General features: G+C 39.5%; 1 protein-coding gene across 3 annotated transcripts in view; it reads right to left on the reverse strand.

Moving 5' to 3' along the window:
• Nucleotides 1-26309, reverse strand: part of TTC39B (tetratricopeptide repeat domain 39B) — a 129391-nt gene that overhangs the window by 64634 nt on the left and 38448 nt on the right. Inside the window, exon 2 of one of the 3 annotated variants that reach the window (XM_004765728.3) lies at nucleotides 23645-23679. The exons of 1 other annotated variant lie outside the window; for it this stretch is intronic. In XM_004765728.3, coding sequence (XP_004765785.1) covers nucleotides 23645-23679 — 35 coding nt within the window. Of the gene's footprint in view, nucleotides 1-7679; nucleotides 8186-23644; nucleotides 23680-26309 lie in introns of those variants that run through there. One more of the 3 variants, XM_004765736.3, reaches the window with a different exon arrangement.

Raw genomic sequence — 26309 nt, forward strand, 5'->3', positions numbered from 1 at the left:
AAAAAGAAACTGCCCAAACAGATGTTATTTCTCTTACCGGCACACAGAGCAAATCAGACAGAGCTGGAAACTAAAACCAGAGACTATCTTTCCAATTCTTTTCTGAAGCAAAGCAAGCTGTACTCCTTCACAGTGTTTCAAACAAACAACAGAAAGTCAGACTGGCAAGAGATACATAGGCAGCTCCTATTTCGTTTTGCTAGTTTTTTAATTAAAAAAAAAAAAAAAATCCCTTCCCTATTGGAGGGTTTTCTTATTTCTAACAGAAAGCTGTTACCCAGTCTACCAATCCCCCTTTCTCACTGTCCCACCTGCGGTGTGATGCTGCCGAAAGCGTGCGGGGATGCAAGGCTGAGCCCGGATCCCTGTCCCAGGTGTGCCACTCACTTGCAAACAGAGACACACCAAGACAGTTCATCCGCGGCTAGGGATCTCAGGGTCCTCGTGTGCCAAAACAGAGGAGGTTTACAAATCATAGAAAGCAGAGAGGTGGTGGCCAGGGGCTGGGGAAGAGGGGGCAGTGGGGAGTTCTTGTCTAATGAGTATGGAGTTCTGCTTTCCCCGATGACAGAGTTCTGGAGACAGACGGCCGTGACGGTGGCACAACAGTGGGAATGTGCTGAATGCCACTGAACTGGACACTGAGAAGTGGTGAAGACCGCAGAGTTTATGTTAGGTGTATCTTACCACAATAAAAAGAAACTGGGAGGGAAAACAGGCAAACAAACAAACAAAAATCCATACATGGAGACAAAGAGTCAGAGGAGGGTTAACAACACCTGCCCCGTGGACCTTACACAAAAGTTATAAGGAGGAAACGCACTCCATTTTGTAAAATCACTTTTTAGGCTGAATACCACATAAATGCGGAGCTGATGTTGTTAGAAGAGTTAAGTGATTAGGGCTAAGAACTTCCCATTAGCCAGACCACGGCATGCCTAGGCATTCCAAAGGGGCGTTCCTGCTATTCGGGAGCTGGGTGGCTGAGGCTCCTTAGGCAGTTTCAGTTTGTCCCTCAAAAGGAGAAATGCAGGTATTTTCAAGATGCAGAGTAAACACGGGATTTCTGTGGGGGGGGGGTGGCATAGGGGGGCGGGAGGGATGGGGGATATCATTTCTTCTCAAACGTTACAAACTACATATAACAAAGAGTAGCCAATAGAGAAATTTTTAAAAAGCAATGCTAGAAAAAAGTTTTCCTTTCATTTGGCTTCCAGCCCATGAAGGAGAGAAAAAAAATAAAGGCTACCTGAAGTCATTGCTTTTTTCAGGCTAGATAATGTTTTTCTCCCCTGGGTTCCTTGATCAGAATTTAAAACTCATCATAGTATGATTATTGCTTTACTTTCAGCTGTGGAAGGTAGAGGATGAGCTTTCCAAGGACAGGAATTCTCTGTCTTAGCACAGTGATAATGAACTTTGCGGGGAACAAATGACATTTGTATTAATTCTATATTAGCGCCCTTGTGCCAAGTACATTCTCAATACCTTACATTTTATATCATGCATGTAGATGGGAAATACCCATGTGTGTATTATCACGGGAGTCCTCCATTTACAAACAAGTAAATTTCAGTAAATATTAGGTAGGACAAAAACAAACCAGAAGGGGAAGCATATACGTACTCACGTAATTAAAGTTTAATTTTCTCTAGCTCTTTAATGTGTGGCTGTTTTCATAGTGTGTGGTGTATAATCAGCCTGTGATATCAAGGAGGCACACAAAATGGTTTTTGTATATAGGGATGCTACTGCTTAAAAAAAAAAGAAAAAGAAGAAGAAGAAGAAGAAACACCAAAACTATTATTAAGGAGGGGTGATGCCACATAAATGCTATATATTAGGATTTGGTTTGCTGGATCACAGGAAAGCTCAAATTCTGCCCCACCCAGTGCCCCAAAAGATAATGACTATATAATCCCAAAGCACAAGAGAAATTTGAGTCTTGTTCCCATACTTCCCTGCTTTCTAAAACATAGTCCTCTATAAGGACTTGAAATAAGATATTCTATAACCCACTAATACAAAAACAATCATGAAAGAAATCTGTTCATACTACTTGAATGGTCACTAAAGACTTTCCACACCTGTGGACTAATGAAATATCAAAAGAAAAGTAAACCACGCATGAAATTCCTATCAAAACCCATACCCACATAATCTGCCCATATATGCAGTCTGCCCTTTCTAAAATGAGCCAGGGGTGCCCTGGCTGGCTCAGTCAGTGGAGCGTGGGATTCTTGATCTCAGGGTTGTGAGTTCGAGTCCCACACTAAATGTAGAGATTAGTTTAAAAATGAGTCAAAGACATAAGTGTAAATGTGGTGTTAAGAAGTGGAAAGCATGGGGGCCAGGGTGGCTCAGCCAGCTGAGCATCGGATTCCTGATTTCAGCTCAGATCATGAAATCAAGCGCCACAGGGGGATTTCGTGCTCTCATGGAGTCTGCTTCCCCCCTTCCCTGCTCTTGCTCCCTCGCTCTCTTTTTCTAGTAAATAAGTAATTTTTTTTTTTTTTTTTAAGTGGAAAGCAAGTGCAAAATGTTAGGAAGATCTCTGGGTATAAGGCACCAAAAAAAAAAAAAAAAAAATCATTTTTCATGACACATGTATCCAGGAGTACACTGTGGCTTTAATAAATACATAAATAAATAAAATGAGGAGAGGACTGTCTATACCCCAATCAATCTCTGGCTAAGGGACACAGTACAACAGCTTTTCAAGGGTCACCTCATCTTCCTCACCTATAAAATCAGCGGAAGCAGTCAGCATAGTTTGCATTGAAAATACAAAGACAGACTCACCATGGGTACTAGGACTGAAGCAGACATTTTAAAAAGATTCTATTTCGGGGCGTCTGGGTGGCTCAGTGGGTTAAAGCCTCTGTCTTCGACTCAGGTCATGATCCCAGGGTCCTGGGATCGAGCCCCATGTCGGGCTCTCTGCTCTGCAGGGAGCCTGCTTCCTCCTCTCTCTCTCTCTGCCTCTCTGCCTACTTGTGATCTCTGTCTGTCAAATAAATAAATAAAATCTTTAAAAAAATAAAAAAATTAAAAATAAAATAAAAAGATTCTAGTTCATTTCTTCCCCACTAAGATATGAAAATCTTAAGTGGATGACAGACCAAAAAAGGAAACCAGAGAGCCTCAAAATCCCCTACTTCATGGCAGGCCTCAAGCTTTTTACTAATCAAATGAGAAGTCTGTCTCTGTGCTGGAAATCAAACGTATTTTCTATACAAACAATGATTGATATTTATTTCTTTGTGTGTATCTACATATATACATACATAGGTACATATATGCACATATATGTTAAATTCTCAGTCTATGCCATAAAGTCCATTAAGCCCTAAATTATCAATAACTTTTGGCAGAGTATTAGAACCAAGAGAAAGAATCATATAGGATTGAAGCACACTCTTTCCCACCCCTCAGGCCAGTCTCCATACTGTGTCCAGGTCATCCTATCTAAACACAAGTCCATGTAATTCAGTGGTCTGGCACCGCCCTTACCACAGCTCCTTGGCTAGACACCCTTGGCATCTGTCTTCCTTCCAGCCTATCCTCACTAGAACAGCAGGACTCCCAAGCTTCTTGATAAATCCTGAAGAGAACATGGTGAAGGGGATCAGAGTATGTCACCCTGAAATGTGTCACTCAGACATAAAGGCTGTTTTGAGTTGAAGCAATTAGCTCTCATCCTCCTCATCCTGGCCAAAAAGCAGGGTATAAATTTCCTTTTGTAAAGGTGTTTCCCTTTCCCACACCAGAAAGAGAATTACCTCAGGGATAAATCTTACCACCTGAGAGGACTCTTACCTACAGAACAAACCTAACTCAACAATCCTTACTTACCACACATTTCCTAGTCATCTTCCTACAATTTAACGCTCATCCAGAAACCTAAAACCCCTTCCTTGGCCTAGCCTCTTCTCCACACTTCACTGTACCTCCTCAAGATAGTACATAAGCGGGGCCTTTGGGTGGCTCCGTCAGTTAAGCAGGCAACTCTTAATTTTGGCTCAGGTCATGATCTCAGGATTATGAGATCGAGACCTGCGTCGGGCTCTGTGTGGGGTATGGAACCTGATTAAGATTCTCCCCCGGGCTCCTGGGTGGCTCAGTGGGTTAGGCCGCTGCCTTCGGCTCGGATCATGATCTCAGGGTCCTGGGATCGAGTCCCGCATCAGGCTCTCTGCTCGGCAGGGAGCCTGCTTCCTCCTCTCTCTCTCTCTGCCTGCCTCTATGCCTACTTGTGATCTCTGTCTGTCAAGTAAATAAATAAAATCTTAAAAAAAACAAAAAAAAGATTCTCCCTCTGCCTCTCCTCTCTGCCTCTTTAAAAAAAAAAAAAGTTTATAAGCCCCAAATTCTAACCACCTCCTTGAAGTACATTTTTTGGTGAACTCCCGTGTGTGTATGCAGTTAAACTTTTCTTTTCTCCTCCTGCTCCTCTTTTGTCCACTTAATTTGCGGGGCCGAGAAATACATTTAGGACAGTAGAGGAGAAAGTCTGGCCTCTCCTACAATGGTCTCTCCTATCTCAGGACTTTGTACTTAATAAACCCTCCCGCTATAACCGATAGATCTTGTCCGGTGTCTGCCCCAGTTCAGACATCGCCTCTTTCAGAAAGCCTTCTCAGGTCAGCCTATGCCCAGATTCCTCCCCATCACCCCAGGTTGGGTTAGTCACCCTTCATCTTTGTTCCCACAGAGCCCTGACCTTCTCCACACCTCTGCATTTATCCCACAACATCCCAATGACAGAGTCCTTTTTTTTTTTTTTTTTTTTTTTTAACTAACTACAGAGTTTCTTCTCTGTATTCTCCAATAAATTCTAAGTGCCTGAATGGCTATTAATAACCCAAGATATTGTCTCCTGTTTAAAAAAAAGGGGGAGGGCCTGGGTGTCTCAGTCGTTAAGTGTTTGCCTTCAGCTCTGGTCATGATCCCAGGGTTCTGGGATCAAGCCCAGTATCGGGCTCCCTGCTCAGCGGGAAGCCTGCTTCTCCTCTCTCATTCCCCCTGCTTGTGTTCCCTCTCTCGCTCTCTGTCAAATAAATAAATAAATTCTTTAAAAAAAAAAAAAGTTAACTGTTCACTCCAAGCAACGAAGGCAGCACAGACAGACCTCTGAATCTGGGCTGTGAGGGAAGGCAGGTCAGGCTGCCAGGGACTCTTCCTCAAAATCAAGGCCAGCCAAACACCTTTACAAGTTCAGGCTCTTGCTGTTATTTTTGCTTTGTTTTGTTTTACTTGGATGATTGGTTTTGGTCTGTTCTTTGCCTTTAATTCTGCTTTTGGTTTCTTAGTATCTTCTAACACACTCCAATGAAATAAACAGCAGCTAGGAAATCTGGTTTACTGGCCCCATTTTAACTTGTGTGACCCCCGTACTCACTCCCTACCTGCTATAAACCGAGAGAGTAATAGAAGAAGAACCCTTCTTCTATTACTCTCTCTTAGTTGCCCACAGTCACCAGGGAAGCCTGTAATAAACGCTGATCTCCCTCTAGAACTCGGGTCACTGGTGACCACTAGAAGGGGCAGAGACTGGAAATCAAGTCACACCTGGGATCAAGTTCTAATTCCTCCACTTACTTCCTATGTGACCCAGCAATTTCACCTCTCTGTACCTTGGGGTAGCTGCTTGTTACAACAGGGATAGCTATGTCTTTTGTAGGGTTGAAGGGAAGTTAATGTGTGCAGAAACCAACTAGTGGCTGGCCCACTGCAGATGCTCAGTAAATGATAGGGAAGTCCTTGACCCCATCCTGTGTATTCTCCATGGCACCCTAGCATTTCTCCACCGCGGCCTTTAAGGGGTTTCCAGCCAGCAGGGTGTCTTTGCCATATTCTCCACCCCATCCCCGGTGCCCACCACAGTTCCCACAACCATGCCCAACATCACAGCAGACACTCAATAAATATGTATGAGGTTAATGAAACAGTAAGATACAAAAATATACTAACATAACCGATTCCCCTTCCCCTCTCACTGCACTTAACTGTAAGCTCCCCCAAAGCAGGGACCATTTCTTATTTAGTGATATGAAACCTGCACTTAATACAATGCTTATCGTATACTTGTTGAACTAATCAAATTATTTTCATAATCTTTTTCCAACTCAAGTATACCAAGGATCTGTCGCTTCAGAAGATCTGGGACAGAAGGAGTTGCAAGGATCTGTATGCCCTGTATATATGCCTGGCCATAAACCATCTAGACTTCTACAGTTGAAAAATGACCACAGTTGTAATGAAATAATGAACTACTTTTTAAATGTTCCCCTCACCTGCTAAAAATATCTGCTCCATGAGGGCACATATATCTTGTTCCGTATCATAACCCCAGGGCCTGGCAAGACCTTTGCAACAAATATAAGCATCTATTTAATGAATGAATGATTAATACACCTAAGTTCCTTATAAGTCTAGGTAAGGCAGAATTTCCTATTTTTAGGAATCCTCCCTAATTAAACTCGAAGTTGCTACATTTAGGTCAAAGAAAATGTTTAAAAATAAAAACAGCATATGTTTGATCTCTAGGGGGTAGTTTCTTTTTTAAAATCCTTGATTTCCTTCACACTGCAGGAAATCAACCAAAATAATGATACCCACAAAGCTCATGTAGTATGCCCCCCTCAGTCAAATATATTCTATACCTACGAAGGTGAGTGTTAGCAGTTGCCATTTAAAAGTATTGTGACTACTGATCGCTGAACAAATCAACTTTTAGGAATTGCTTTAGCTAATGTGATTTTTAAGATAAAAGAATGAGATCAGTAACCCAATGATATGAATCATTGAAATCATAAGACATTTCATTTAACAAGGACAAATCAAGAACATAATGGGGGTTTTGATGGGAACCAAAACTTAACCTCTACCTTCACAAAATGTTCAAAATTGATTCCATAATATTTCAGCAAGGATACAGTTCCAGCCTCCAGTGAATTCCAAAGGGGGAAAGTGGGACACAGTGACTAAGGACAGATGTTAAGGCTAAAGAATCTACGTCATCAGAAAAAAATGGCACCAATTCAAATGCACAATTAGAAAAGGGGTGGTCATGCAAAGGTCACTTTTTAGTAATTCCCACCCCCTGTCACCTGTTAAAGAGACACCGAGAGAAGCCAATGCAGGGGTTCACAGTGAGAGGTAAAGTCTAGGACTATCAACCCCGCTATTCTGAGAGCATGCCAAGTGTACTTAATTTTTCCTTAAGGTTTTAATCACCCTAACAAAACAACACCCTATAATGAAGCCAGCAAAGGCCATAAGATGCACACAGTGAATCCACAACGAGCCGTCATCAGCCTTCCATTGTTCTGCCGTCCCATGCACACCTTGCAGCAGCACTAAGCCAGCCATGGCATCCCGAGAAGACCACGTCCTCTGCAGCAGCAAGACTCAGTGTTTTCTCCGGTCTCAGCACTCACCCTCAGGAAGCCCAAAAGGGGGGAGGTGGGGGGGAGGATTGGGGGAGAGCCCTGACCAGCTTGATATAAAGCCTTTAATAAAGACAACGTCAATTAACAAAAACTGCAGGTCTCCAGTGAGATTTAACTCCTATTTTTAAAATTTTCACAGCCATCCTTAAATTAAATCCCCACAGATCGAAACAGAACGCTGCAATCAGACCCCCAGGAACAGCTTTTAAAATGCCACATACTCACAGATTTAGAGCAGCTGTAACTTTGGAGGAATGAGTCTAGCCTCACTGTGGAGATGCCTTTCCCTCTCTTCTACCAGATTTTTTAAAGCAAACAAAAAGAAGAAGACAGTCCTCAGTTTAAAGGCCAACAAAAATCCTCAGTTTCTGTTCTATGTCTTGGTCTCAGTGAGACTCAATTAAAGGGCATAAGGAGAGAAGTTGCCGAGGCTGCGGACAGCATCCCAGAGCTTCCCAGAGCAGAATTTAAGACATGTCAGTTAAAGTGGCAGCTACACTCACTGCCGTGGCTGACGCTTCTGCGGGAAGGGATGCCGGGAGATTTTTTTCCCCCAGTCTCTGCTGCAGCCTAATTCCGATCCATCACCATTTAATTATCCTAGGGAAACAGGCAAGACAAACACAAATGGCCTGGATTAATCAATTCTTCAGGGTCTCTTAGTGATTTTTTCATCTAATCCAAGGTTTCATCTCCATCTAAAGAGCACCAATTGAGGAATAAAAGGACTCCTTTTTCATTTTAAGAAAAACGTAAGAGCAGGCAAATATTCCCAGGTAAGAGTTAACTTCTATATCCCAAGACTTCTTTAAGACACTAAAATATAGGAAAATAAAGTTCTCTGAGGACTTTAATCTAACAGGTTAAATGCACAAAATTTAAATTTAAATTAGCAAAGTGAAATATACAAATGACATATCAGACCCATATAGCTCTAAATGGCACTTTAAAATTAACATTAGATAAACAACATTTGAGCTGGTTTTGATGAAACTTTAAAAAAAAAAAAAGTATGCTTAGAGATGGTCAGTGACTTTGCAGCTTTCTTGTCTTCCCCTAAGTGCTCTTCCTCATACTAGAATGGAACCATTTTTACAATGGGGCTCACCGTTGTATCTGATTATAAAAGTACCAGGTAATGTAGTCTAACATTTCCTGATTAGAAAATAATAAACTCCTTGAAGGGAAATGGAAAACAAAGAAGAAAAAACCCCAGCCATAATCTTATAACCCAGAGATAACGTGTTAATATTTTACAATACTTATCTCTAGTCTTGTTCCTCCATATAGATATACAGAAAACTGTTTTCTTTACTACTACTGTTTTACATGCTGTGTACTTTTTCACATGGCTTTATGTTATGATTATTTACCCACACATGTGACCAATGTCTAAAAGTGCTCTAAAGAGTTAGCATATGCAATGACAGTCATATACTTGTGCTGGGCACAGGGGACATAGCAGTGAGCAGAACACACATGGTCCCTGCTTCTTGGAGCTCTCGGTTTAGACAGAAAGCCAGATACTCAGCAAATGATAGTTTTTATGGTAGGTAATATAGGTCAAGGGAGAACTACACGACACTTAAGATATATCAAAGAGACCAGGTCTTACGAAGGTCAAGGTTTCTTAAGGAATGGCAAGCCCAACTACAAAATTATTAGTACAGTATATTTCACACCTACACTTTCCTATCAACATGAACATCTTCTTATCTTTTTTTAAAAAAATTATTTGTTTTGAGAGAGAGAGAAAGAGAGAGAGAGAGCTTGCATGTGAGTAGGGGAGGGGCAGAGAAAGAGAATCTTCAGGCTCTGTGCTGAGCGGGGAGCCAGATATAGGGCTCGATCCCAAGACCCATGAGATCATGACCTGAGTTGAAACCAAAAGTTGGATATTTAACCACCTAAGCAACCCAGGCAGCCCGTGAATATCTTTTTAACTAATATTCTTTTTTCCTACATCAAAAAAAAATTTAAGTCCGGCTATATTTTTGTGAATAATGTGCAATATCTAAGAAAATAATTGATCTAACTTGTATTTTGAACACAGTCTTTGAGATGCTAGAACAGGTAACCCACCCAGGTAATTTCAGACATCCCTAAAATTGTGAGTTACATGTTTCTAAGAAATCTTCAATGTAAAATTAACTTAGCCATGCTCAGAATCCCATGAAGGCTAACAGAATCCTTTGAGAATGTTGGAAGAGTTATGACAATTGGACATGAATCTGACAGAATCATAACGATGCATTTTAAGGACACAAACAAAACACCACACATCCAAATAAGTTATATAGCTGTTCCAGGTGAGCAAGGTCAACATCAATAGTGATAAATCATGTTGACAGCAGGCACTCTTGAAATGATATGATAATAATGGCACTTTATCCCTGTGGTCTTTCTCTCCCCAAAACCCCTACCCCAGTCTCACCGTGAGAAAAGCACCAGACAAATTCCAATGTGGAGCATCCTATGAAGTGTCTGACTAGCACTCCTCAAAATTATCAAGATCTTTTCTTTCATAAGGAAAGAAAAGTCCGAGGATCATCACAACCAATTAGGGAGAAACTAAGTAAATCTGAATAAAGTATGCACTTTCGTTAGTGATAACATAATAACATTGGTTTATTCATTATAATAAATTATGCTACTAATATTAGATATTAATAATGAGGGAAACTCTTGACCTTTCTGCAAATCTGAAACTGTTCAAAAAATAAAGTCTATCTTTTAAAAACATTCTCTTTTCCAAACTGATAATATATATATTTTTTGGTCATTAGTAAAACATATACCATAAAAAATTTAGACAATGCAAAAAGGAAAAAGGGGCCTTTCTGAAACTATAAATACCCTATAATTCTACCATATTCAGATAACCAATCCCAAACTAAACAATTGTGTGTATGCGTGTATCATTAGACCATACATGGTATTTTTAGCTGTGTTAAACTCAGTAACGGTTCCCAAAGATATCCAAGTCCTAATCCCTAAAACTTATGAATGTTACCTTATGTGAGAAAAGAGATTTTTGTAGGTATAATAAAATTAAGGATCTTGAGATGGGGAGATTATCCTGGATTATCTGAGTGTGCTTTCTCTGACAAATAAATAAATAAATAAAATCTTTTTTTTAAAAAAAAGGCATTTCAGACTGACAACCTCTAGAACTCTGAGAGAATAAATTTGCATTGTTTGAACCATCAAGTTTGTGGTAATTTGTTATAACAATTATAGGAAATTAATATAGTAACCTTAAAGACCTTTATTTCTTCTTTTTCAGTTACCTGCATATATCCCTTGGACAATTATTTCCATCAGTGCTCTCCTTCTTGATTTGCTTTTTGGGATTAACCCTCTTTCATATATGCTCAAAATATTTTCCCAGTTAATTCTCTATTAACTTGTTTTATTGGTCAAAACTATCACTCTTTTTTCCTGTTGGTGTCATGCTTAAAATATAATTTTCAACCCAAAGAATACAGAATTCCTTATCTTCATTTGCTTTTAATATTTAAAAAAACAAAGTCTCCAATTTCTTTTCTTCATTACTAAGAATCATGTAAGGTTATACATCGCTATACCCATGTCCCTCCACACTTCAGTCCCTGGACTAGCATCAACACCAAAACTTGGACAGAGAATAAATATCACGGAGGGAGACAGGAAACTTCCTGGAGACCCCTAACCATACTCATACCCCCTATATCAAGTCCCCTCAAACTAAATGAGTTACCTCCCGTAAAGAAAAGAGTTTGGCAAACATTTGTTAAACTATACAAAACAGGCAAGCTCACCTTATCCCTGGTAAGGTGACGACAAGGTGGATCTCAGAAATGGGAAAAAGGGGAAACAGTCAAGGGTAACAGTTACTCTTACTTCTCAGATACTTGTAAGATTTAACTAAAGGTCTTCTTTTATTTTTATTTTTTAAAAAGTGTTTTTATATCTTCAGGTAGCTATTTTGAGGCAGCATGAGAATAGTTATACCAAAATTTCTCATAATTGGGAGGAACAGTAGTTTTATAGAAACAGCAGTGCTCCCAATATGACATTATATATTAATTAATTGATATGTATATTCTATCTGCTTTATACTTTGCAATTTTTAAAAATGCCAATAAGTTCTTTTATAACTTAAAGACATATATTACAAAATAATTTTTTTACTTACATTGAGTTGTCTGAAAAGGTATCCTTGAACTATTTTAGTGACTAAGTTCTACTGAAAATATAGGATCCACCTATAGATCTAAACAATAAAATTGTACTGAGATGTTGAGACTGTTCTTTCTAAATATATATGCTTTGAACAGTTGATCATGGAATTAATTTCCTTATAGTAAGTACACAGAACTATTTTAATCACAGTAAAAAAATTATTATTGGTATAATTTCTTTCAGATTGAGGGTGAACTTTTTAAATGGCAAGGAATCGCTTAAATCAATGGGGACCTGACACATAGAACTTTACACACACACACATACACACAGAGTTTTTTTTTTTTAACTGCATAAAAGTAAAGTCAGGCTACCCCTGCAGAAAACTTTCCTACTGCCAAAAACAGAAACCAAAAGCTCCTAACTATATTGCCTCTAGGGGAGATTAAAACTATGCCTATACTTCTAAAAATGTTAATTCATCAGAGTTACATGGAGCTTTAACACATTTGGACATCTAGTTATAACATTCTGCTTACAGGTAATAAAAAAATTCCCCTTGCCAGTCTGAAACTTTCACTCTGGACAATAAAAATAAATAACACAGAAATTACTTTACACAATAATGAAAGTCATACACAAATCCCCAAATACCTCTTCAGGTTTTAGGGTTTTTTTTTTAAGATTTATATATTTTTTTGAGAGAGAGAGGGAGCATGCAAGAGCGCACAAGTGGGAGGGACAGAGGGAGAGGGAGAGAATCTTAAGCCGACTCGAGCTGAGTGAGGGGCTGGATATGGATCTCAATCCCATGATCCTGAGGTCATGACCCAGAGATCACAACCTGAACTGAAATCAAGAGTTGGCTTAACCAACTGGGCCAACCAGAGTGAATTAGGGCAGAGTTCTAATTCAGGTGGATCTCAGAAATGGGAAAAATACCTTTTGTTTTAAGCAGTATCAGAGTCCTTTAGACTAGACTAAGTCTTCAAACTGTTTATTAAATGTGTATGACACATGACACTGAACTACACAATATACACAAATGCAGATTTTACTCCCCTTTTGAGGGGTTCTTCCCATGGTGTTCTATAAACACAATGACACAAAAGGGGGACAGTGGGAAGAAGGGGAGAAAGGGAGAACCTGAGAGAGTGATTAATTTTCCAAACATAAGCAGTGAAGATGTTTGACACATTTCAAAAGGCAAAGTTTTTGAGTATCTGGGGGTTTATTAGTCATTTTAGTTTGCTATTTGATGAAATTATCAAAACAAGGCAGATAAAGATGGTAGAAAGTTAACAGAAAGTGGTCGAGCTCACTATCTCCCTCAGGATTTTGACAGATCATTTACATTCCCTCCAATGGAAAGAGTGTCAGCCCTGAGTTAAGAAATGGCAAAGGAGACACCAACAATCTTGGATAGTATTTACTATGCCCAAACAATTGGACATGACCTAATTATGCCTGTACTTGGGTTAAGTAACCAACCAGCTGCAACTCAATCTTCATTAAAAAAATATAAAATAAAATAACACACCCCAAAAGTTCTTTTAACTCACTCCCTCTGAACAATCACAGCCATTACCATTGTGCCCTATACTTAGAAAGTTCTCAATAAATGATGCCTGGATTGTTTTTAATGCACTGGAAATCCTTGCAGTCCACTCTGAGGGCTCATCTACATTTTCTGACTGGTACATTAATTCAATGAATTCTTAATTCGACACACACAAATTGAGCATTTACTACATGCCAAGCATGGTGCGTGGGTGCAGAGCACACCATGACAAATAGAATAGACCAGTCCCACCCTCCTGAAACTTAGAGAACAAAAAAACAGATGGTCAAAAGCAAGCAACAATTAACTACAAAATGACAAATGAAATGAGAAACACAAACAGGATGACAAGATAGGGAAGCGGGGAAAGGAGTAACCCATTGCGGTGGAGTCATCAAGAAAGGTAGGAAGACATTCAAGCTGACAGGTGAGGCTGCTCAGGTAGAAGACCTGGGAGGAGTGGGAGGAAGTTACTCTAGTCTGAGACACCAGCTCAAATCTAGGGTAGCAAAGAACTTGTTCAGTCAAAACCCTAAAGGAGGGGTGTGGCTGGAGAGCAGTGAATGAGAGTGGGGGGTGCCCTGGACTAGGTTCCACCTGGATGTGGGGCCTGAGTGCCTCAAGCTTTGTGGACCCGGTAGATTGGGGTTTCATCCTCGGGGACACATAAACTCATGGACGGGAGCTAAGTAGGGGAGTGTCATCATACAACTTGGTTTCTTTTTTAAGATTTTATTTATTTATTTGACAGACAGAGATCACAAGTAGGCAGAGAGCAGGCAGAGAGAGAGGGGAAGGGAAGCAGGCTCCCCCCCAAGCAGGGAGCCTGATGCGGGGCTCAATCCCAGGACTACGGGATCATGACCTAAGCTGAAGGCAGAGGGTTTACCCCACTGAACCATCCAGGCACCCCACAACTTCATTTCTAAAAGGATCACTCTGCCCTAATTCAAAAAACATGCTGTTAAACAATTAATTCTGAGACAACTGGGAAAATGTGAACACTGATAGTATATTTGATGACTACTGTTAATTTTGTTAGGTGTGATAACAGTCTCATGATGCTTTTAAAAAGAGATCTAGCATTTATATTTGTGTGCTAAATGATACCATATAAGACATATAGATTAGATAATAGTTCTGTATCAATGTTAATTGCCTGACTTAATCTCTTAAAAAGGTAATTCTGTAAGAGAACATCTTCGTTTTTATGAAGTACATATTGAGATATTTAAAGGTAGAAATAAATTATGTCTAGAATATAATTCCAAATAAGTAAGGGGTGGGTTATAGATGAAATAAAACTGGCCTTGGGTTCACAATTGTTGAAGGTGAGTGACGAGCACAGGCAAGTTCAGTTTGCTATCCTCTCTGCTTTCTGTACATGTTTGAAATTTTTTATATTCAATTCTTTAAAAATAAGATAGCTTTGGCTGCTGATTGGAGACTGAGTGGGGTGCCATTGGGAAGGGGGTAAGTGGGTGCCTTTGGGAAGGTGGGAGGACAGAGAACAAAGGAAGCAAGAAAACAGGTTAGGCTGCCCTTAAAGTAATTTGGGCAAACCTGAGACTGCCTTGAGCTAATTAAACAGAAAGGAGAGAGTGAAAAGTGAAGAGATGGGAAATAAATTCTGGAGGTAGACATCATCAGGCTTGGTATCATGGAAGTTAGGGGAAAAAGAAGGAATCAAAGAGGTCTCCTGAGTATCTGGCTTGAGCAAGTGAGTGGAGATGGGGAAACCCAGGAGAGGACAAGGTTTTAGATGAAGAAGGCAGATGAGTAACACGAGTTCAGTCTGTAACACGTGCATTAAGGTGTCTGGAAACATCCAAGTGAGCGATCACATAAGCAATGACTGGACCGATTTCCCATTACAACTATTGAAACAGCCCCGGACAGAGCAGCAAGAGCAGTTGCCACGTGCAAAAGAGCACTGACGGAGGAAGTGAGGAACTCAGCACAGGGAGCAGGGTCCCTCTGGCTTTCAGACACAACCCAGGCATTGCCAGCTGGGGCTGAGTGACAGAGAAGCTCCTGAGTCCGCAGAAAGGGCAACCACAGTGGCAAAGGCCCTGTTCATAGGGATTCACCAGCCATTCATTTTGCCGCCAACCAAAGTTGGAGGAAGTCTTCTTCCTCCACTGGGCTTCCCGGGAATATGAGATAACTAGATCAAAGGGAGACTAAGAAGCTTTCCTTCAAGCTACAAAATCCTGTCAGTCCTCCTCCATGGGCGAAAGAGAGCATTTATGGAATATATGTACCCTAACTCTAAATGTACATATACACTCTGTCCCCCAATAACCTTACATAAAAAACTTCTCATTTTGGAAGTTCCCAATATAGTCACAGACCATTAAAAGACACCTAAAAGTACAAAAGACAATGCAAAGAAGAGCAATTCAAGTAGTGACAATACAGGTGAAAGACCCTAGGGATACAGCTCAGTCTTGGCTTTTTTTAGAGAACTTGATTTCCGTTGACTAACTCCATTAACTTTGACACACGCGTTTTCATCATGTAATATCTCTGAAACCAGGATGCACCTTAAAACTGGCAGCAACTTTGGCCTAGATCAAAGTTCTTAAGGAGAGGATCTACATTTGCTTCTGCCAATTACATGAGGGCACCACCAATCTGATTCACTTAACATTAAATGACCTGCTTGAAGTTGCTTGGGCCACACTGATAACTAAAATTCAGACTACAAACCAGCTTGTTATTCAAACTCTTAAGAGTGTTAAAAATGCAAACATAGAACCCATTGATTCCATTCCTAGGTATGTAGGAAAGACTTATATATTTATTCCCAGCAGCATTATTTACAGTAGCCAAAAACTGGAATCTGTCAACTTGTGAATGGATAAACAAAATGTGGTGTATCCATATATTTGAATATTATTCAGCCATAAAAAAGAATGAAGTACTGATACACAGTACAACATGAATGAATTTCAGAAGCCAAATACAAAAGGACACATATTGTGTGATTCTACTTATATGAAACGTCTCCAGAGATAAATCTAGAGACAGAAATTAGATTAGTGATTGCCTAGGGGTGGGGACAAGAATGGGGAATGACAGTAAAGGGGCACAAAGTGTCTATTATTTCAGGTTATATAAAGTGCTTTGGAAATAGATTATAGTGATGGCTATATAACTCTGTAAATATGCTACACTTAATTGTACACTTAAAATGGGCAGTCTATGGGACATAAGTTAGCATTGCAAGAGGGCTGTTTAAAAAGAAATTATCGGGGCAGAGAATTTCATGAGAGGTTTTTCTTTCCCCCCCCTCCTTAGTACTAGGATTGAAATACACAAGCTCTGCTACCATGTCCTCCTGCATGACAGTTTCCTTTTTCTTTCCTTTATGCAAGGTCTCCTATCAAATTCTTCTGGTTTTTTTTTTCCCTCGGTGGCATATGAGATAATGACAGAAATGCCATTGTAGGGGTGCCTGGGTGGCACGTCGGTTAAGCATCCAATTCTTGATTTCAGTTCAGGTGCTGATCTCAGGGCCCTAAGATGGAGCCCTGAATGGGACTCCACACTGAGCATGGGGCCTACTTAAGATTCTCTCTCTCCCTCACCCTCCACTCCTTCCCCTCTGCTCACATGCTCGCTCTCAAAAAAAAATTTTTTTTTGATTTAAATTCCATCTTCAAACAAAGTAATTGTCAACCTGGTTGAGAAAAGGCAGGTGGGCTGGGGGGAGCAGTTCCTCTCCAAATCTGTATTGCCTAAGAGGGGAGAGTTGGGCCAAACAAAATCAGAGAAACATGAAAATAAACCCAAATCTGCCTGGAGTTACTATTTATAAGTTCACCACTATGAAGAAAATATTAACTAGATGTTTTCCAACTAGCATTCACTGACTTTCACCTTAAATAACCTTAAACAGTGCAAACTAGTTGATCACAATTAGTTGATCTAATCTAATAAGAAAAAACAAAATGACCTTAAAAACTTTATCCCATTGTAATCTACAATTACAGTTCAAAAGAGAAAGTGTAAAGAAGGAAAAAGTGTAAAGAAGTGTAAAAAAGGACACAGTCCCGTGTCAGGCTCGCTGCTCAGTGGGGAGTCAGATTCCCCCTTCTCTGTCTCTGCCTGCCTCTCTGCCTACTTGTGTTCTGTCAAATAAATAAATAAGATCTTTTAAAAAAAAGGGGAAAAAAATGCTGTGCTACAAAATATTTTTATTTCCATCGTAAGCTTCTTATCCTTCGGTTAAAAATGTCTATTTCAATTTCTGGAGGTACGGATAAACTCACAGTCATTCTTGCACATGAACACATTCCTCCCCACTGCATCACATTGCCTCAGGACTCGATTCAACACATCCACATTTCTAGGTAAGGATAAATTCAAAAACTTAATAAGATGGTATGGAATATAAGAGATCACTGCTGCAAACACATTACACCTGCGTCTAACAGTCTTTGAGTAAAAAAGAAAATCTTAATTAACTAGTACCCCCATCAGGGCCCTCCTGCTAATTAGATTTTTGTTCCATGGCCCACTATGGTTTTTATGAAAAAGAGATTAATCAAAAACACTACTAGTCATGGGGGCACATAGGTGGCTCAGTGGGTTGAGCATCCAGCTCTTGGTTTCCACTCAGGTCATGAACTCAGGGATCCTGGGATCAAGCCCCATGTCGGGTTCCACACTCAGTGGGGAGTCTCAGTGAAGAGTCTGTCCCTCAGCCCCTCTCGTGCTCTCTCTCAAATAAATAAATAAAATCTTTAAAAAAAAACAAAAAAACTACCAAGTCACAAAGATTCCAAGTGGTTAATCTGTGCTCTCTGTGCGACAGAGGCCAAGTATCCTCGGTGACCCATCTTCACTTGGTCCACAGGTGTGTCGGGTAATTCTGGTATCCCTTAAAACCCAGAGCCAGTGCCAGGCTCCTATTCCCATCTCTCTTTTGGAACCCCTGAAACATTTTATTTATTCTTTGTGTATCATATCACAGTTAATTTATATACAGACTCTTTTTATACCCACCACTCTACTGTCAGAGATGGTGGTTGTGCCGAGAACCATGAAGAACACACCAGCAGGGAATTGTTATATCAGGAAGCAAGACCGCTAATCCCTCTGGCAAATTTCTGTAGATCATAACATGGGTCTAATTTACAGTCCCTCCCCAAGAGGTCATTTCCTTATGCCAAGCAAGTCAGAAAGGTCCCAAACAATTTTAATTTTTAAAAAGGACCCATTCAATGTGCCACTAATCATTAAAGAAAAAGTCTCTTCTTTCCCTTCCAGTTCTAAATGGAGGAAATGTTTGTATGATCTAGCAGTTTGCAAACCTAGCAACTTCCCAAAATAGTCAGTTAAAATAACACAGTGGTTACCACAAAGATTCAGAAGTAGAAAAATCTATGTCTGCAGTGGTAAATCCATTAAGCAGAAAAAGAGAATAGGAAATAGTTTTCTTTAGTGGCAACAACCTAAGGCCTCCCTCATCTGTTAGCTTGCATCTCTTCATTAGAAATTCAGGCAAAAATATTCACAGGAATAAATTAATCATCAGGTTGGCATGGGGACCATATCTTGCTCACTACTGGCACTAGAAACATGAAACCAAAATGTGTGGCTCAATCAGCATGAGGAAAAAGAGCTCTACTGAGTTTAGCAGCTAATGGGTCATGAAAGGAATGTTATGGCATCACAAATTTAAGAGGAAACAAGAGAAAAATATTGACAAACTGAAATAAGGACAATCTAAAAGTTCACACGCATACAAAAAAATAACTGAAGAATTGTTGACAATTAACATGTATTTGTAATCACAGGGAAAACAATTTGTTAAGGGAAAAAAGACTGAATAATGGATTACTTCTGCAATATTTTTAATTTCACAAAGGGTCAGTAACGCAGGAGACTTAAGTAGAGAAACACCACATTCTGTGTTGAGGAAATAAAAGGAACCATCCAAGTGAGGTTTCCCCATGAATGAAGTATATCCTATTAACTTTCAAAATGTCATTTTAAAACATTTCTGGTGATTCTAAAATTCCCTTAATATATGTGACACAAGTCTCTACCTTCTTAAATGGAATATATTTGATATAATTTAACCATTTTTCAACATCTTAAAGACAGAATTATGAACATGATCTTCTCATTGGAGACTGAACATCAATCAGGATTGGGGGGGGCGAGGGAAATAGGAAAGTACCAATATTTACTGAGTACCTACTATGTGCTTTACTCCCATTATCACACTTAAATTTCATTTTATTTTCCCAAATCTATGGAAGGATGAAGAAACTGAGACTCAGAGAAATTAATTCCATGCCTCCCAGACAATAAATGGGACATTGGGACTGAAGTCCAAGTTAGCCTGTCAAATCCGAGGGCTGGCCTCTCCAGAAAGATACATGTAGTTGTGTACACCTAAGCACGGTAAAACCCTCAGGTTGTGCTTTAGAGTACCATGACTGTATGACACATTTTCTTTCTTCTTTCACTGTCATTTCTTGTCACAATCAACAAACTGACCTCTAAAGCTACCTCCTCACCACACTTTCCGGAATTCCAGCAAAATTATACCAAAAAGCAAAGTTTAATAGAATCAGGTTAAAATTAATTGTAATCAAACTCTGAATGGAGGCCATTACTACAAGTAAAGGGCAAGATTTTTAGAGCATGAACTCTATTATCTACTTTGGCCTCCCATTCTGGCTTTGGACTCTATTTCAAAAAGATGAGGTTCTCTCTTAGGGGATGTATTACTATAATATATCTGGTGATATATTACTATAAGGTGTTACTACATACCAGAACATGTACCAAGAACATTTTGGAAACATTAAAAAGGAAACACAAAACTGTTTAAGAGACTGTCTTAAAGGATGCAAGAAATAACATACACCAGAAATCTAAAAGATAAATTCCAGAATGGGTAAACCTTTGGGTTTGCTAACCTATGCAGGACAGGGAAGTAAAAATTAAAAGAAGAAAGAAAATGCTTATGGATATATACAGCCAAAGAGAGGCTGGAAGAGGCAATGAATGAAAAATAAAATGCTAGATACTTCAGAAGTTGACGTGGTGTTCAAAAGCATCACCATTACAGAGGTCATTGTTGGGACACTGTTCTTTTAAAAACAAGTCATACTAATATTGAAACACCTAAAACAGTTGAACAAAGAGATTTTTTACACAAACACAGACACACAGATGAAAGGAACACAACAGAAAGCTTAGAAACAGAGCACCATTATTTTAATGAATTTATTATTTGATAAAAGAAGCATCATACATAAATTTTCTTTCTTTCCCAAACAGCTAATGGTGTTGGAATAGTAGGCTAACAATTTTAGGGTTGGCATGAGATAGGGATCTAAATTAAATCCAGCTGCATTAAGTGCAAGGGTTTTTGTTTGGTTAGTTTCTGTTTGTAGTTCAACTATACCTTTACTGATTTTCTGCCAACTGGATCTGTTCATTTCTGAGAAGGGCTTTGAAGGCATCAACTATAATAACAGAGTCATCTACTAGTTTTTGCCTCATATACTCTGATGCTCTGTTGAAAGACACATACACACCAAGAATTGTCACGTCTTTCTGGAGAGCTGATCATTCTACCATTATGTGATGTCCTTCTTAATCTCTGATAACTCTCCTTACTTTGAAGTCTGTTCTGTCTGAAATTAATTTGGCCGCTCCTGCTTTTTTTTCATTAGAGTGAGCTTGGTATATTTTTCTCCATCCATTTACTTTTAATCTATATGTGTCTTTATATTTACGGTGAGTTTCTTACAGACAACATGTAGTTGGATCATGTTTTTTGACCCAGGCTGATAATCTCTGTCTTTTAATTGGCCCATACAGACCACTGATACTCAAAGTGATTATTAATATGGTTGGATTAGTCTCTAACATATTTATTACTATTTTCTATTTTTTACCCTTCTTTGTTCCTATTTTGGTCTTCTACTCTTTTTCTGCTTTCTGTGATTTTAATTATTTTATATGATCTTATTTTCTCTTCTTTCTTATATATCAGGTATATATCTTCCCTTCTCTTGGTGGTTGCCCTAGAATTTGTAATACCCATTTATGACTAATTCAAGTCTGTTTCCAAATACTCTCTGTTCTACCTTCACAATAATTTTATAAATCTAAAACTATTCCAAAATAAAGAGCTTATTTTTTAGTCCTAATCACAATTAACTTTTTCTTTTTAAATCATATAAACAAACTTTTATTCAACAATATAAACATTAAAGCTTTTGGAAAACATAAAAGTGTGTAACTAACATAAAGAAAAATAGAAATTAGGGAAAATATTTAAAGCAAATATAACAAAAGGTTGGGGTGCCTGGGTGGCTCAGTCGGTTAAGCAGCTGCCTCTGGCTCAGGTCATGATCCCAGGTTCCTGGGATTGAGCCCCACATCCGGCTCCCTGTTCAACGGGGAGGCTGCTTCTCCCTCTCCCTCTGCCTGCCTCTCTGCCTACTTGTACTCTCTATCTCTGTGTCAAATAAGTTAAAAAAAAAACCTTTAAATAAATATATATATATTAAACAAAAGATTAAACTGTATATCTGTTTTAATGTTCATAAGTATGTAAGACAGAGAAAAAATTAAACATGTAAAAGAAGACTAGACCTTATATAAAAGGAAATACAATGTGGTAAACCATGGTAATAAAGAAAAATTTTTAAAACATAAGCAATTAGTTATTATTTGAGTAGCAAAACCATTTCAAATAGCACCCAGTGGTGATGTTACTTTTTTTTTTTTAAGATTTGTTCATTTATTTGAAAGAGAAAGCAAAGGTGATCAGGGGGAGGGGCAGAGGGTAAGGGAGAGAGAGAATCTCAAGCAGGCTCCTTGCTGAGCATGGAACCCAATGCAGCGCTCAACCTCGCGACCCTGAGATCACGACCTGAGCCAAAATTGAGTCAGACGCTCAATCACTGAGCCACCCACGCACCCTGTGATGCTACATTTTAAACCACTTCACTTACACAGTATTGGTAACCACATAAACTGATAATAAAACTCTTTGGAGGGGCGCCTGGGTGGCTCAGTGGGTTGAGCCGCTGCCTTTGGCTCAGGTCGTGATCTCAAGGTCCTGGGATCGAGTCCCGCGTCGGGCTCTCTGCTCAGCAGGGAGCCTGCTTCCTCCTCTCTCTCTCTGCCTGCCTCTCTGCCTACTTGTGATCTCTGTCTGTCAAATAAATAAATAAAATCTTTAAAAAAAAAAAAAAAAAAAAAAAAAACTCTTTGGAAAGTATTACGGAATAAACTGTGTCCCTCAAATTCTCGTGCTGAAGTCCTAACCTCCACTGTAATGGTGTTTGGAGACGAAACCTTCGGAAGATAATTAGGTTTAAATCAGGTCCTGAGAGTAGGACTCCCATCATGGGATTGGTGCCTTTGTAGGAAGAGGACTCTGTCTGTCTGTCTGTCATGTAAAGACCCAAGAGAAGTCAGCCATATGCAAGCCAGGAAGAGTGCTCTCACCAGAACCTAACCATACTGGCACCCTGATCTCAGACTTCTAGTCTCTGGATCTATGAGAAAGTTGATTTCTATTATTTAAGCTACCTAGTCTATGGTACTTTGTTACAGTGGCCCAAGCTGACTGATTTGGAAAGGCAATTTGAAATATATTTGGGGCACCTGGATGGCACAGTTGGTTAAGCCACTGACATGGTTTCACTGACATGATCTCAGGGTCCTAGAATTGAGTCCCCCTATAGGGCTTTGTACTTAGCGTGGGGTCTGCTTTGGGTTCTCTCTCCTTCTGCCCCTCCCGCTCATGCTGTCTCTCTCTAAAATAAATAAATAAAAATTTTAAACATATTGCATATAATAATAGAGCAATAAAAATCTCTATCCTTTATAATCCAATAATCCTACATCTGTGAAGTTAATCTTTGGAGATAATTAAAAACATGACAAAGCTATATACATGAAAATACTCATTACTTAGTTTTAAGTTTTTAACACAGTTAACAACCTAAATGTCTAGCAAAGGAGAAATGAATAATTGTGGTGTTCCACTTGATCTAATAGGATATCATATAAAATCAGTACAAAAATGACACAGACTTACAGGAAATGCTTGTAATAAAATTGTGTGCACACCAAAAGCGAAATCCTCAATATGAGGTCACACATGTAAACATATGTGAACAAGATGTCATAGGGTTGGGTATAAACAAATAAAGTTAAATTTGTTGGAAAACATTTCTTCTTTTGTTTTAGTCGAATTAAGGTTATAAGAAATAATACTCAAAAATAGATTTGCTAGTAACTCTAAATAGATTGTTTCTTAAGCATTATCACATCATAATTTTTGAATTACAGAGCAGTGATCTCTTTCTGGGAGTAGTCACAACTCTCAAAAAATAATAAAGAAATATTTACACATTTTACATAAGAGGGCCATCAATTTTTCTTTACTATATATTTTTATCATGTTACTACTCACATAGAAATGGTTTCCATTGCATCTTCAAAGATGTCCTAGAGGGGAACAAAAATACAGTGAGTTTCCCAGGAATTAAGAACTCCAAATACAGAGAAAATGAGTATGTACTGAACCGCAGGGGTGAGAGTTAGGGGACAGTGTGGGTGGGATGCAGTAAATTCACTCAACTTTCACTAACGGCCTGTCTTCCTAAGAAATTGAGCAAATGAATTTTAGTGAGGTTTAATTTTTTTTTTTTTTTAATAATTAAGACTGAGAAAACTAGCAATCACACTGGGCTTCTTTGAAGAATGTGAATTCTTTAATGGAATTATTTTTCACTCCTCAATTTCACTCAACCATATACAGAATAAAACAACACCTGGATTTACACAATTTAGTCTTCTCTTGCTCCATGGCCAAGTTAGCATCCTCTGGGCCTTCATTTCACATCCAGCTCCACCAACCTCCTGGCTAGTCTTCCTGCCACCAATGTTACCCAGGTTAATCGTACCAGAGAAGACAGCCCTTTCCCTCGTGCCACTGGCCTGCCTGTTCAAAAGCTACAACAGGATAAAACCCAAGTGCATACTAATATGCACTTATAAAGCCACACACACACCTCACACTGATACACACCAACACACACTCAAACTCACAGTCATGAACACATGTGCACACAAATTCACATCCACTCACAAGCTTACATGCACATAGAGCTCCCTCATGGCTGTGAAAATCCAATGCACGCTCCTCGTTCAGATATTTGGGAACTCCCACAACTTAGTCCGCTCTTCAAAGCATCTTACTCCCTATGTCTGTGCCACCACCACCATACCCAAGCACAGGACCTCACTGGTCTCCCCACTCCTATGACTGACACCCTCTATCCAAGTCTTCACACATCAGCTGTATTCTTTCCCCTCTTTTCATAAGCTCATGTCATGTCACTGTCCTAGACCTCATTACGAGCTTTCCATTGCACTTAACAAAAAACCCGAACTCCTTCCCATGATCTACAGAGCCCCAGATGGCTTACCACCCTCTGACCACCTTTCCAGTGACCTACACTCTGGCCCCATTTCATGTGCAGGTCTGTCTTTCTCTTCCTTGAACAAGCCAAACTCATCTCACACCTCTCTTCACCATGCTCTCCTTCCTAGAATGCTCTTCGCCCAACTCTTCCTGTGGCTGACTCAATTCTCACCCTTACATACCCAGCTCACAAGGAGAATGTCTCTAATAACCTCAATTAAAATTACTGAGAATAGCAGCTTATAGTTTCTCATCATCTGATTTATTTCATTCATAAAATTTATCAAAATCTGTAATCATCTTGGTTACTTCCTTGGTTACAGTCTATCTCCACCAGAGCAGGTTCTTACTTCCTATGACTACAGAAAAATCACCAGGGCTGGGCACAGTAGTTGCTCAATAAATTCAAGTGACCTAATGAATGAGTAAACTGAGCTCAGCCCATCAAGGCACTGATTACATCACCTCACTTATAGCTATGATGCAGAAATGAGGAAAGAGAGTTATAGAACTTTTCCCTTATGTGACAATGGGTACTAAACAATGTTTAGACTACATCAAGCTCTACATTTAGACAAGAAATGGAAAAAAATGTATAAACACTAAGAACAAACAACACTGTAAGTAGTGGTAGAAATTCAGACTTTGGGATCCCTGACCCACTCATCTATTACATTGCCAGTTAGGTGGAGTCAAGGGCAACCCAATCTTAATCACACTCTTCCTGCAGCAAGCAGAAGTTTAAAAACCAACTAGAAGAGAAATGAGCTAGTCTTAAACAAAAGAACCTAAGCCAAGAGCGAAAAGATGCTTCTCTGGACTCTATTAAAAATGACCAATTAGTGGGGAGCACCTGGGTGGCTCAGTGGATTAAGTGTCGGCCTTTGGCTCAGGTCATAATCTCAGGGTGGTGAGATCAAGCCCTGCGTTGGACTCTGCTCAGATTCTCTCTCCCTCTCTCTCTGTACCATTCCCCCCAACCCCGCACACATTCACTTTCTCTTTATCTCTAAACAAACAAATAAATAAATAAATCTTTTTTAAAAATCCTAATTATAAATAGACTCCTTTCTCCAAATCAAAGTTTGGTATCACAGATTCTGTCACTTTGAATTCTAGCACAATGTCTTACATGCTGGCACACAAGTTATCTATCATGCAAGAGGCTACAGAGAAGGAGATAAATCTGCTTTCCAGGAACCCCAATCTATTGTGCTAACATCAGACATCAACTCACAGTCCCTCTGGCACCACCGTTACCCCAACCTGGGCTGACCTTTCCCAATTAAGGGGGAATGTAAAGGTCACACTCCTGGAAGGCTACTGGGCATCCTTCCCCTCCTTATAAACCTCTACCCAAACAGGGCACACTGAAAACACGGAAATACTTATGGAGTGACCTGCAAAAGGTATAATTCGGAAAGTCATCTCCTAATCTCAAAGGAGCTAAGGCAGGGCACCTGGGAGGCTCAGTGGTTAAGCATCTGCCTTCAGCTCAGGTCATGATCTTCGGGTCTTGGGATCAAGCGCTGTGTCAGGCTTCCTGCCCAGCAGGCAACCTGCTTCTCCCTCTCCCTGCTCATGCTCTCTTCCTATCTCTCTCTCTCAAATAAATAAATACATAAAATCTTTTTAAAATACAAAATAAAAA

This window comes from Mustela putorius, unplaced genomic scaffold (genome assembly GCF_011764305.1).
Source record: "Mustela putorius furo isolate JIRA1106 unplaced genomic scaffold, ASM1176430v1.1 tig00000421_pilon_pilon_pilon, whole genome shotgun sequence".
Classification (NCBI taxonomy): Eukaryota; Metazoa; Chordata; class Mammalia; order Carnivora; family Mustelidae; genus Mustela; species Mustela putorius.